Source organism: Chelonia mydas, chromosome 26, assembly GCF_015237465.2.
Source record: "Chelonia mydas isolate rCheMyd1 chromosome 26, rCheMyd1.pri.v2, whole genome shotgun sequence".
Classification (NCBI taxonomy): domain Eukaryota; kingdom Metazoa; phylum Chordata; order Testudines; family Cheloniidae; genus Chelonia; species Chelonia mydas.
This window is the reverse complement of record NC_057859.1, coordinates 7276917-7290581: the sequence shown is the minus strand read 5'-3', so window position 1 is coordinate 7290581 and position 13665 is coordinate 7276917. Positions and strand designations below refer to the sequence as shown.

The 13665-nt window shown below is 45.3% G+C and overlaps 1 protein-coding gene across 4 annotated transcripts in view; it reads right to left on the bottom strand.

Moving 5' to 3' along the window:
- DOCK5 (dedicator of cytokinesis 5) overlaps window positions 1-13665 on the bottom strand; it is a 132456-nt gene that overhangs the window by 31741 nt on the left and 87050 nt on the right. For all 4 annotated transcript variants that reach the window (XR_006287520.1, XM_037886154.2, XM_043536224.1 and 1 more), the window contains exons 29-37: window positions 10211-10305; window positions 9187-9265; window positions 8000-8100; window positions 6588-6646; window positions 5416-5570; window positions 3600-3685; window positions 3009-3165; window positions 792-832; window positions 588-678 (exon numbers count right to left, since the gene is read on the bottom strand). Coding sequence is in view for 3 of the 4 variants with exons in the window: in XM_037886154.2 (XP_037742082.1) it covers window positions 588-678; window positions 792-832; window positions 3009-3165; window positions 3600-3685; window positions 5416-5570; window positions 6588-6646; window positions 8000-8100; window positions 9187-9265; window positions 10211-10305 (864 nt within the window). In the remaining variant the exon portion in view is untranslated. The remainder of the gene's footprint in view (window positions 1-587; window positions 679-791; window positions 833-3008; window positions 3166-3599; window positions 3686-5415; window positions 5571-6587; window positions 6647-7999; window positions 8101-9186; window positions 9266-10210; window positions 10306-13665) is intronic.

Genomic DNA, 13665 nt, shown 5'->3' with positions numbered 1-13665 from the left:
CTAAGGATAGTTAAAAGCACTGGAACAGGGTATCCAGGGAGGCTGTGGAATCCCCGTCATTGTAGGTATTTAAGAACAGAATAGACAAACACTTGTCAGGGATGCAGCGGATATACTTGGTCCTGCTCAGTACAGGGGGATGCAAAAAACAAGATGACCGGGTACAGACTAGAGGTCCAGGTCCCTTCCTGTCCTATGTTTCTATGATCATTATCCTCAGTTTGAAGACGGGGAACAGGCACTCAGAGAAGTAAAGTGTCTTGGTAAGATCACACACCAGTGACAGAGCTAGTAATAGGACAGGAATCTCCTGACTCCCAGTCCAGTGCTTTACCCACTAGACCATCCTACCCCGACAAAGATTTGCAGGATTGCATGCCAAATCAGTGCAAGTTACATTACTCTGCTGCTTTCATCAACTACCCAGTTTATACCTGATGTGCAACTTGCAAAACTATTCAGGTCCTTGGCAACCTTTTCAGGTTAAAAATCACACAGATTTATTATTCTGCATTGTTTGGTCTTCTTTGTCAAGCTGAAATTCCACAAACCCTGTAAAAATACTAAAATTGCCTCTAATGAGTCACCTTAAGGAGTTCTGCATGGAGAAGCAGAGTGTATGCTGCCTCTGTGAAGTTCTCACAGTCCCTGTGTAGGTCCCGAAGTTTATACAGATACCTAGATGAATGAGAAGCAAACAGGGATTTGATCTGAAGGCTCCCGAACGGAGGCACCCAAAAGCAGTGAGAATAAAACATTTCTATATGCAATTCTGGAGGCAGCCAACTTGCCTGATGTATATGTCCTCCCGTTTCTTCTCCTTATAAAAATTCTGCCGAGAAAATAACACACAGTTATCAAGCTGGTGTAAAAACTACTGAATTCACACAGAGTCAGGTAAATTACCTGTTTAGGGCTATCAATCTTAGGTATTTATCTGACCTCCATTACCACGGTATCTGAGCACCTCACAATCTTCAATGTATTTATCCTCACAACACCCCAGTGAGGTAGGGAAGTGCTATTATTCCTAGATGGGGAACTAAGGCACAGAGAGGCTAAGTGACTTGGCCAAGATCACACAGGTAATCTGTGGCAGAGGAGTTAAATGTAAATTTCCCAAGTCCTAGGCTAGTGGCCTAAGCACCGGACCATCCTTCCTCTCTGTAAGACATGTGTGATCTCAGGCAGACTTCTGTAACCCATAAAGAGACTGGCAGCTGAGAGAGGGTCAAGGAGCCAAGCTTAAATTCTAACCCCGATCAATTTGCGAGTGATAAGTGCGAGGTGAAGAGTGGTCTCTGAACTAAGCCACATGCAGGGATGAGTCGTTCTTGCGATAGGCCCCAGCCAAGCCAAGAGCTGGTCTGGTGACTCTCAGAGCACATATATAAGCCTCACAGGAGAAACAGCAGCTCAGTCTTCTCAACGTCGCTTCATGGCTTAGAACTCTCCTCTGCCTCATAGTGACAGAGTCCACAGGCGCAGCCAGCTCCAGCCTTGCTCCAAGACCTACTCCTGCCTTGTTCTAGCTCTTCATTCCTGACTCCAGCTCTGACCCTTGGCTCCACTCACTAGGCATCACCATCCTCGCCTCAGTTTCTGAGGATATGGAATCCAGGGCTTGCTGTATTATGGAAATGAGGGTTAGCCATGAAATCTGTATCTGAGTTTGGATGACAAACCCCTCTAAAGTTCGCAGCTGCTTGTCGCCGACAGTTTGCTTTGTGCCCAACTTTAGCTAGAAACAGAGCAATAAAGTGGCATACGAGAACATTTCAATCCCCGCAAATAATGTTAGTAAGAACAGATGATCCGGTTCAAATGAGGTTAAGAGCCCTACATTTGAGCCTGAATCATTTTTCAGGGGTTCAGAACATTTGGTTATCTTCCCTCAACCAATAATTTTCTATGATCACTGCTGTTTCTGAGTACCCAAACTCCGGTAGAGGTACCCCAAACACCGTTGGAGAGGCTATTCTAATGGTGTTTTTTTGTCTGATCAGCAGCCAGATCACAACTTCCTCATTTGTAGACTGCTCAGCTGATCGCAGCTTCCCCACCTGCAGAACAAACCAACCTAAAACACTGAGCATCACTTAACTTTGGGGTGCCAGCCTCTGCATGCACATCTTAGTTTTCACTCAGCGTTGGGGCTGGCTTCCCAAATTAGCACTATCTTCAATTAGGCTTGCTGTACCCTGCTCAGAGTTGGCTCAGTCAGTCCTGCCAGAACCTCCCCTAAAGTAGGCAGACCAAAGTCAGGTCACTGAAAGCTAAGAGTGGCATTTTCAGATGTGCTCTGATTTGGCCTAGCTCCACTTGTGCTGAAGCCCACAGTAAAACATTAACATCAATGGGAGCAGAGTTAGGCTAAGACTGGGCCTTTTTGAAAATCGAGTCATAGACTAAGGCCACGTCTACCCTAGCACTTACGTGAACAAAACTTTCGTCACTCAGGGGTATGAAAAAAACAACACTCCCCCCCCGACTGACGTAAGTTTTGCCAGCATACGCGCTCACGTGCACGATGGTACATCAGCGGGAGATGCTTTCCTGCCGACATAGTTACCGCTGCTCGTTGGGCTGGTTTTATTATGTTGTTGGCAGAGCTCTCTCCCGTCGGCATAACACGGCTACAAGAGAACTTTTACAGTGGCACAGGTGTGTCGGTTCAGCTGTGTCGCTGTAAGCTTGTAAGTGTAGACATGGCCTCAGAGACCACTGTGATCATCTAGTCTGACCTCCTGGATTTGCAGGTTGTAGAAGTTCTCCCAGAGGCTTGATTAAAACATGTCTTTTAGAAAGATATTTAATCTTGTCTTAAGGTTTCCCACCTTTCATGTTCTCCTGTTTTTTCCTGGAGATTCAGGAATCAATCATTTTTCAGGGTGAATCTCAGGTGCAAGCTAAGCCTGGCACCTGCACTCTGGAAATACCAAGTCTGTCCAATGATTATAACGTTAAAAGCAAGTCAGTAAATTAGCACCAGAGGCCTCCCCTCCTACCAGCACATTGACAGTGCAGCTCATACGGTTCTCCTTGCTTTCATCGTGCATGATGGTCCTGTAGTCCAAGAGATTTTCAAGCAGGCTGCTGACCAGCAAAGCAAACACTTCTCCAGAACTCGACAGGTATTTGTGCTTCCGGCAGTGCTCCAAAAGGCTGCAGGCATATCGCCCGAGGAAAGAACAGAGAAATACAGAAGAAAAGAGAGATTCCGTTCAAGTTCTGGACGGTGCTTCTACTGTTAACAGAACTTTATGATCATCATTCCTAAGTCACTGGGCCAAAAGGCTCTAATGGAGACACATGGATCTTCATGAAAGAGGCTTTTCGCTACTCTGCTTTGCTCATCAGGAAGCTAGAAGCTGTACAGCACCTAACACACGGGCTCCCTGATCTCATTTGGAGCCTGTAGGTGCTGCTGTAATGCAAAACAACAACAAAGGTATAATTTTAAGCCAATCAGTCCATCTTGGCAGCAGCCAATTCATACTGAGATCACTGTGGGTTGCGCCTTCTCTATGTTACTCAATCATCTGAAGTAGCGAATTAGGATTTTTTAGTGTTCTTCCGAGTGTGTTTCAGACACTTACAGTTTCTCCAGCAAGGCCTTGTATTGCTCGTCCCCTCGGCCCCCTTCCACTTCCTGGTCCAGTTTGGTTATCAACTCGTTTTCAAGCTAAAAAAGACACACACAAAAATCCAAAACCAAAACAAATCCTGAGCACTTGGAATGAAGCCCAGATGTGTTTGCAGGAGGAATTTCTGAATTGCCCCATGATGGGGCACTGATCTCATTGGCCAAACTGGAGGATGATTTTACCCAAGGAAAAGACAGAGAAGATGGGGAAGGAGCCAGAAAATGTGAACGGCTCCCCTGCTCAAACCAGAAGTCACAGGAAATTGATCATCTGGGATATATCTCCCTGATCCTAATGGATGGTTCCCTATTCTCTCCTGAGAAAGGGGAAAGCCCCCATCAAGGCCCCTGCTAATATGGTAGAGGGGGAAATTTCTTGCCTGCCACAGATTTGATGATCAGGTTGATTTTGTGTACGTGTGAGCAGGAGTGACCCTGATCAAGCATATAATCCCAATCGTACCCCAGGCTACCACTGGTGTTCTTGGAACCAGCGTCCCAGTAGTAAGCAATTCAAGACGCAAGATACCAGGGTGTGTCTATAACCAGTATTAAACATTCATGCCCCAACATCCCATAGCATTCAAGCAATTCCCATACGCTCCAGCAATCCAAGCACATCTCGGGGCAGACAATGCCAAAGGCTGATGACCCAGAGGAAAATAAGACCCCCTCTGAGTATTTAAACTGAGATCCAAGCAGGGAAGGGTTGGTGGCATGTACAGTGCAAAGGGACACAGGCATCACATTGTGACAACAATCTCGTGTGTCTGAAAGACAGAACGCCAAGGAGGCTGCCTCCTGGATGGATGATTTCAAATGTCTTCAGGGAGAAGAACGACCATAGTGTCACTAGAGTGTCCCCTACCTACTGGCTGTGATGCTAATGACTGGCATCCCCCGAGGAACGTGGGAAGGAAAGTTCTGAGTGGCAGTTGCTAGAGTTGAAGGGATAACTGGGCACCCAGCAAAGAACCTCTTTTTCTTCCTTCCCTACCAGCGTTTTCAGGCTAGCAATACAGCGAGAAGTCCAGTGGAAGCAGCCCAGAGTTGTGTGTCGGAGACCTGCGTTCGAGTCTCAGTTCTGCCCCAGATGTTGGGTAAACTCAAGCAAGTCACTTCCCCTCTCTGTACCACGGCCACAATAAAGTGGGGGATATTGTGAGGGCTAAAGTTTTTCCAAGGGGTTATTAAGGATGTCAACTGCTCCATAGATCAGAACAACTTAATATTTGCAGCCAAGAAGTTACCCTCAGAGAATTATTGCTATGTAGGTTGCAAGACCCCGGGACAAGGACCACCATTTGGTTCTGTTGTTTGTACAGCACCTAGCTCAGTGGGGCTCTGGTCTCGGACTAGGGCTGCTAGGTGCTACGGTAATACAAATAAATAACACTATATAGATAAACAGTAAATACTACTTTATAATGCACCTTTTGATCCAAGGATCTCAAATCCCTTTGCAATTGTGCGATGGGTATTCACCTATTTTTACAGATGGGGAAACTGAGGCACAGAGAAGTTAAGTGACTTGCCCAAGGCTACACAGCAACACAGTCAGTAACAGAACACAAGAATCCAAACTTGCAGTCTCCTGCTACATTCACCACATAAAATGGCCTGACAATAGACTTCCCACAGTACTTTGTGCTGGGTGTGCACTTTTTGTTTTTGTTTTTTTTTAAAAGGAAACTCCTTTATTTGCTTTTTTCCTACTTGCCCAACACACGGCATGAAACATCAGTGCCGACGATTCCACGGTCCCTCACCATATGAAAGTTTCTGTTCCCACTGAAGTTGAACTCGCACTGCATCATGTCAAAGAAGATGGGAATGGCAGCTTTCCGCAGCTCAGACTCAGGTGTCAAGGTCACCTCCAGGATTGGACCCACCATCGATGGGATGAACTTGATCTTATGGGGGCCTGTGACAGAGAGAAGATTAGACCCAGCCTCTGCTCAGTGGAACACAGCTGCTTGAAGGCAGGTGGCTGTATCTGGGAGCACATTAGTCATTTCAAGGTAACGAGAAGACAGTGCACATATTCCGTGCCAGTGAAGTTCTCAAAGCGGGTGACACCCATTAATGGTGCAGTTTTATGTCCCGCTGCCATTTGTGCTCCTAAATCACTGAGTCTCTCTTGAAAATCCCACTCTCAAGTTTTATATGGTGTGACGGTTTGGGAATCTGTTTGTGGGAATTAACGCTACTGACTGGATTGTATCTGTGCACCAGCCTCTGGTGTTAAGGGAAAGGGTACCGGCACCTGGGTGTCTGCCCCTGAGCAGGACAATCCTTCAGGACCACTGACAATTGAATAATCTTGCCCTAGCAGCACAATGGGCGCTACCAGCCAAAAGTGAATGAATTGCTAACTGCTTTTAACTGGGGCTGGAGGAGGTGGCAGCTCAGAGGAGTGGAGAAGTTAAAAAGCAACAACAGAAGGACAGGGAGAGACAAAGTGATTCAAATGTTAAAATGTGAGACTCTCTCCATCAAGAGAAAGAAGATCAGAAGGCGGCAAGGCTGTGCAGGAGGAAGAGGAGTTGAGGAAGAAGGCTCCTGCACTCCCTATAAGACACTGACCAAAAACTAAAGGGCTCTCAGAGGGGTAAGGAAACTGAGGCAGGGATTTGCATGCAGGTTGTTGTTGTTTTTCCATAGATCTGTATCTCTCTTGTGCTGTGTCTGTGAGTAAAGTGTGACTGGTTTAGAAATTCCTTGGCAAAGTCTCTGTGTTACTTGCTTTCACTGTCACATAGTCCCAGAACGGGAGAGCTAATCCAGAGGGTCCACAGCTTCGGTGGAACTCTAGCAGCATGCAAGAGCTACCAGGCACAAAGCGGATGGACTGCAGAGCCCCATCTCACAGAAGAACTGAAATCCAGTTTTGGAGGTAGAACATACACACTATTGTGAACTGTACAGATAGGGAACTCACCCAGGTTATACCACATATCCCTTATTTTGAAGCCAATCTCTTTCCTCATGTCCCCATATCTAGAAAGGGAAAAAATATTAAATGAGAGAAGAAGGTAAAAGAAAAAATGCATGTATTGAAATTTGCCTTGTTAAACTGCCAGGGAAATGTAACAGCCCAGCTGCACAATCTACTAGCCTGCCCTTTTAAAAAATGTAGCCCTGAATATTGGGCATCTAGGGTAAAGAGTTCAAAAACTGAAGGCCAAGCTCCTCCCTACCACCAATCTGCCAAGAGGTGAGTGGACACCAGACATCTTCAGGGGGGGCAAACACCAGGGAGGGAGAAGAGATATTTAAGATGAAGGATTATGTTGGCCCAAGAACAAATCGTGATAAGACGACCATGAATAAGTTTAGGCTGGAAATTAGAAGAAGGTTTCTAACCATCAGAGGAGTGAGGTTCTGCAAAAGCTGACCAATGGCAGGAGTAGGGCCAAGAAACCGAACTAGTTTTAAGAAGGCACTTGATAATTTTATGAATGGGATTGCAGTGGATTTCCCTTATTTGCAACCTCTTGGTTCCCAGCAAATAGTTGCTATTCTCTGGAGCTTGCCAGTAAGTGGAAGGCAGGTTTGTGGGGCTGCAGCCAGGGGAGGAAGTCCTGGGACGTGCCTCCCCGCTGCTGTCCTGCCCACAGCCTCCCCCCTCAGCCCACAGTGCTGGGACTCCAGCAGGGGCTTGCGGATGCCGTGGCACCTTCCCTTTTTTCAAGATTTTTAAGCCCACATCATGATTTTGGGGGGCCGGACTCAGGATTTTTGTACACTTGGGATTGGCAATACTGAGACGACAGGAAATGGAGCTGTGAGAAGAAGAGGCCTTAATGCTGGAGGGATGAGCTGGTTATTGCTCACTTGTCCTGCATTACAGCTGGGGAAGCCAATAATTCCTTACTTTGAGGACTACGGCTGAGGAAAACCTATCTTGGACCTTAAAGAAGCAACAACTTCTGTTTGAGAATTAACCAAACCACTCACGTGTCTAAACTCAACCCAAACATGCAGAGCCCATTGTCTGGACCTACCACGAACTGTCCTGTCACAGAGAGCCCACATGCACAGTCTGTCTACACTGCAACCAATGGCTTCAGCAGAGGATGTACAAACCTACCCAGAGCCCTGCGTACTTACTCGGGTGGCTCGTCTGCACGGAAACCCATGTTGCCACAGCTTCACTGCTCTGGTACCCGAACTAACCAGATTAAAAGCCGCCCAGGTACACCTACAGGAGCTGGAGTCGCACACTGTGATTGCAGTCGGGACCAATCCAGGGATTGGACCAGGTGTGCCTCGCGAGATGAGCACAATATAAAGACTGGGTTTAATTTTCTAAGAGTAAGACGACCTGACCACATTTATATGTGAACTTACTTCTTGATAATTTTGTTGCGTTTGGCCTGTGAGAAGTTCTCCAGCTGGAGGGATTCGTGAGTGAGAAAAGCTACTGCCAAGTGGAAGTAATTGTTCCAGAGCTGTGGGGGTGGGGGGGTGGAGAGGGGGAAAAACTGATTAAAGAAAGGAAAACCACAAAGGAACAGAAACACACAGCACAAGAGAGCTACTTCATCACCAGTGCTGCAGATTCTCTGTCAGGTATTAATGAGGAAACACAATCACAATGAATGGGGAAAAATAAATTCCCACAGGAGGTCAACAGGTGTAAAAGCTAATTAAGAGCTATACAATCTGCACCATCAGATTTTGTTCCTTTTGGTCTGATCTATTTAAAATGCTCACTCAGAAGACTATTTATGAATCTAGATACACCAAATCCCTCCTTAAAGCTCTCCTTTGCCCTGGTGCCCATGAAAAACGTAACAGGTAGGTTGCTGGTGTGCTGAGACCATGGCCTCTCTGCTGACCAAAATAGTCTCTTTGATTCCTTGAGATCTTCCATCTATCTATTTCCACCTGTTGTCTCTTATCATATACTTGGATTGTAAGCTCTTTGGAGCAGAGACCATCTTTTTGTTCTGTGTTTACGGGGTTCTAGTCTATGACTTGGGCTCCAGAGTCTCTCTGTGAGGACAGGGAAGTATTATCTCCATATCACAGACGGGGAACGGAGGTAGCAGAAAGTTTAAGTGACTTGCCCAAGGTCACACAGGGAGTCTGAGGCAGAATTAGGAATTGAACAGAACTCCTGTGTCCCAGTCCAGGGCATTAACCACAAGACCATGCCTCCTCAAAAGAGGGTTTTGCCATCAAATCTCTCCAAAAGTACCAGTAAACTATAGTCAACCTAACACAAAAGTAAGGGGTGGAAAGAGATACTTTCACACTCCTGCTTTAGCACATCAATGCTAGATGGCATGCAGAATGAGCGTAGAACATGCTCCACAGATCATTGGCTGAGCACAAGCCCATGTGACAAGTAGCATCTCGGGTTAGAAATTTCCAAGTCATGCTACTTTTCCACCAAGAGGACAGAACAATAACACCCTCATCACTATCAATAACACAACTGGCGCCAGTGGGAGTTGAGGGCACCCATCACCTCTCTGGACTTGCTCAGTTCCAAAGCGGTCAGGAGAATCCAGAACGGAATTTATCCTCACCTGGAGTTCGAAGCTTGCTTGATCCAGAAAGAATCGGTTGAGCACCGAGGTAAATTGGTTCACCGCTCGGAGGAAAACCCTGGAAAAGTAAACACAGATAAGGAGGCATCCATGGCAGTAGAAACAGCACATGCCTGAATGTACGGCTCCTTTTCACAAGCTCGGATGAGGCATGAACCAGTGACCTCAAAGGTTCAGCTCTAGTACTGTAATCCTTCTCTTTCCCCAAAATTCTCTGTCCTCAGTGGGAGGTGAAGGTTATTTCTCTGTTTCGCAACAGAAGTATCCCTGATTTAGGGAAGTTACAAATGAAAAGATCTATTGGGTCATCCAGTCCCCATACCAATGCAGTGCGGTTCCACAGAGGATATTTGCTCATGTTTTGTCTCTCTTAGGCACTTCCATGACCCTTATGACTGTGGTTTCTGAATTACTCACAGTCTTTAATGTATTTACCCTCACAACACCCCTGTAAGGTAGGTAAGTGCTATTAACCCCATTGTACAGATGGTGAACTGAAGAACAGAGAGGCTAAGTGACTTGCCTAAGATCACACAAGAAGTCTGTGGCACAGGAGGGAAATGAACTGGGTTTCCCAGGTACTGCGCTAGCACCCTACTTGCATGATCATCCTCTTTTGTCCAGTTTAGCTTTAAGTTTCCCAAGTGACGATGCATCTCCCCCCAGATTTGAAATAAAGAGGCTTCTCAGATTGAAGCAGGCATCTCTGGCAGGGAAATACAATCACTGGGGGGGAAGCTTTCAGTTTTGCAAACACTCCTTTTGACAGAGGAAGAAAGAGTTTGCAGGTTCACAAGTCATCCAAAAAAAAAAAAAAAAAAAAGTCCAGCCAACAGGACTTTAGTCAAAGCTAACTTAAACCAATATGAACTTTTAAAGGAAGTACATCTCAATTTACTTGCAGCGGCTCTAATGCAAAACCTCCCCAGTCCCAGAGCCAACAAGTTCTGAAGAAGTCACATGAGCCTTCTACCAGTAGCAGCCTCTGGTAGAGACTGTTTACCTGCTCTGCATCATGTTCATCACCATCCAGTCGTTTGCATAGACATTCTTTCCGATCAGATCCTTAAACATGATGAAGGTTTCCATCAGGAAGTCCTGTACAAAAACATGCCACATGAAAGGTCCAAGAACATTAGTCTATAATCAGATGGAAACACGGGGGGGAAGAGTGGGGGATGCAAACATGTGTGACTGCAGATTCCATTGATCACAGATCAATATGCTGGCCTTTTGAAATGCATCTTTTATTGTGGCATATATCATGGTAACTAAATTACATCTGAAATCTCATCCATCAAATTACAGGAGGAAAAAAAAATCCCCTCCTCAAATCTATTCAATTAATGCAATTAAATCTGTTCTTATTGTTTGAAGTCAATCTCTAGATGCGTAGAGAGCATTAAAAAGCAAAACAGGTGTTCAAAGTCTTTCGACCTAATACTTCCCTTCAGAAGGTACGAATGATGACATTACATCGGGCTGCTGCATTATTTGTTATATACATAGATAGAGAAGGGGTTGTCATTTCCCAGTAATTTAGGCCTTCACTAGATGAGGTGTGAAGTTAGCAAATGTCTAGTGTAGACAAGACATGCAGTTTTTAACAAGAGCTAAACCGGTCAAGTTAAAGCCATCACACCTTAAGTCCTAGTCTAGATGAGGCTTTTCTGCCAAGTTGCAGGATGAAGAGTGGGATTTGTGCAAGCAATACTGACAAAATCTAACTTTAGACCAAGAAAGAACCTCCGTCTCCAGAGGTTCAAATGTTCATAAGTTCTCTTCTGCTCTAAGAGGTAACATTCGCATTCAAGCACCAGACACACACACAACCGAGAAGTCACCACTTTCCGAAGGTCCCCAGCAAAGAAATGTGCTGCTGAGTTGAATAGCGTGCACTAAAGAATTGGAAAGTGACACTGATGCAGAGAGAGAAATGGACACTGCTACTGCTGTAGCAGAAATCCTCTAAGCTTATTAAATCAGAGCTTGATGGAAAGGTTCAGGCTTGACAAGGGGCACCAGGAAGACTAGAATTAACTCTTAACCATGTTAACGTGAAGAAGCAACATTGCAATGTCTGAGCTGAAAATGCCACAAGGGGATGCTTATTTTTTAAAAAAATTGTAAATAAATCATGATGCCATTGGAATTATTTTAAAAATAATTTAATGGATACATTTCTATACGTTTTAGGGATGGTAACAGTTCGATTCCAAACCTACATTTTGGACCAGTGTCTCCTGAAGCTGTATTCTTGTACCAGCTTTGTTTTTATACAATTCACCTTCCTGGTTTGTCTCACATGCACAAGCTGTGCATGCATTGAAAATATAAGAGGAACATTTAAATGCATGATTCAGAAAGCACTGAACCATGGAATGAATGAGAAGCACAAATGATAGCTTCAAAGATTGAAGCTTATACCCCGTTTTAGGAAAAGTCATTAAGTACGTGCCTAACTTTAACAATTGACCTCACTGTGCTTAAGCATGCTTCCTGAATAGTGAAGTTGTCCTGAAGCAAAGCTCTTCAATGGAAACTTTGTCCCAATTCCTAGCACTCCTGCTCTTCCACAACATTTCTAGCCGACTCTGACCCTATTCACTGACCACTGATTCATTTGAAAAAGGCTACTACTCATTTGATGAGCCCTAGCAAAACCCTCAAGGTGTTTAGGTTTTACAATGCATACTCTTCCAGAAATCTCTCAGGTGAGTTACTAACTCAAAAGAGTTCTATTTGAACTCTTGAGGGGGATTTGATACCAGCCTTCAACTACCTGAAGGTGGGGTTCCAAAGAGGATGGAGCTCGGCTGTTCTCAGTGGTGGCAGACGACAGAACAAGGAGCAATGGTCTCAAGTTGCAGTGGGGGAGGTCTAGGTTGGATATTAGGAAAAACCTTTTCATTAGGAGGATGGTGAAGCACTGGAATGGGTTACCTAGGGAGGTGGTGGAATCTCCACCCTTCGAGGTTTTTAAGGCCTGGCTTGACAAAGCCCTGGCTGGGATGATTTAGCTGGGGTTGGTCCTCCTTTGAGCAGGGGGTTGGACGAGATGACCTCCTCAGGTCTCTGCCAACCCTAATCTTCTATGATTATTCAGATGAGTGGCTTTTTCAGTCTAGGCAATGAAGTTGCAGAAATATCTATGTCCTGCAGGTGGCCATGTTGCTTAACAGACCACATGCAATTATAACCAGCCAGGGAAACAAAGGCAGCATCCTGCCATTCAGAGTGGTTTACAGACATTTTACAATAAATTCTGAAATACCTAATGCGAAGTCTACCCACACCTGTGTTCCAGTTCACTATGTTGTCCTGCACAGCTACAGGCAGAGACAAGCAACCAAGAGCTGTGACTACCAATTAGACCAGTGTCACACCACAGAAGCTTCTGCAATATTTTCTCTGGTTCTGATCTGCATGGGGGGTGGGAGGTGAAACTTAGACTTTACTTGGAGATTAAGGTTCTCAGGGGATCAAAGAGCAAAAGTGTTGTTTCACCTGGTTTTGCACTGAAACTACATGAAGATCATGAATTGTACAGGTTTAACACAGAGGATGGATATGCAATGCTGGCTAAGGATGCTTGACACCCACCCTCGAGGACACTCCAGCCCGAGCCTGAACGTCTACACAGAACTTTACAGCTCCGCTGCTCTAACTCCACGAGCCTGAGTCAGCTGACCTGGGCCAGCCAGGGCCGTGCCCCCTACCTTATTCCACTAGAGGTGTACCCTCCGGGGCTTCAAATCATGGATCCCTCTGTGCTAGGTGCTTTACAAACCCATCACGAAGAGACAATCCCTGCCCCCGAAAGTTTGCAACAACCGCAGAGCTTTTCAGAAACCTCATCTGGCTTTGAAACAGAACCCTGATCAACCAAAACTTCCCTGCTTTCAGGTTTTGCAGCCAAGATGCCCTGTGGCTCTATTAACAAACACACAGGCGTCTTTTTGGAAATTAATAGAGATACTGCTCCAAGCTCGTCATCTTTTTCATCAGCCCAGACAAACAAAAGGGGAATCCAAGCTCTTAACTGAGCTCTTAAAGGAAAGAATGAAAAAAAGAGAGCGAAGAACACATGGATAGAGACAGAAGAGAAAGGAAGGGAAAACGAACTCCTCTGTTTGTCCTCTCATCCTCATTCAGTCTATCTTCTTCTTTCCAGCTCTTCACTTACACAGGTTTAGAGAGTCATTAAAGTTCTGTTTCAGAGTAACAGCCGTGTTAGTCTGTATTTGCAAAAAGAAAAGGAGCACTTGTGGCACCTTAGAGACTAACCAATTTGAGCATAAGCTTTCGTGAGCTACAGCTCACTTCATCGGATGCATACTGTGGAAAGTACAGAAGACGTTTTTATACACACAAACCACGAAAAAATGGGTCATTATCACTACAAAAGGTTTTTCCCACCCTACTCTCCTGCTGGTAATAGCTTATCTAAAGTGATCA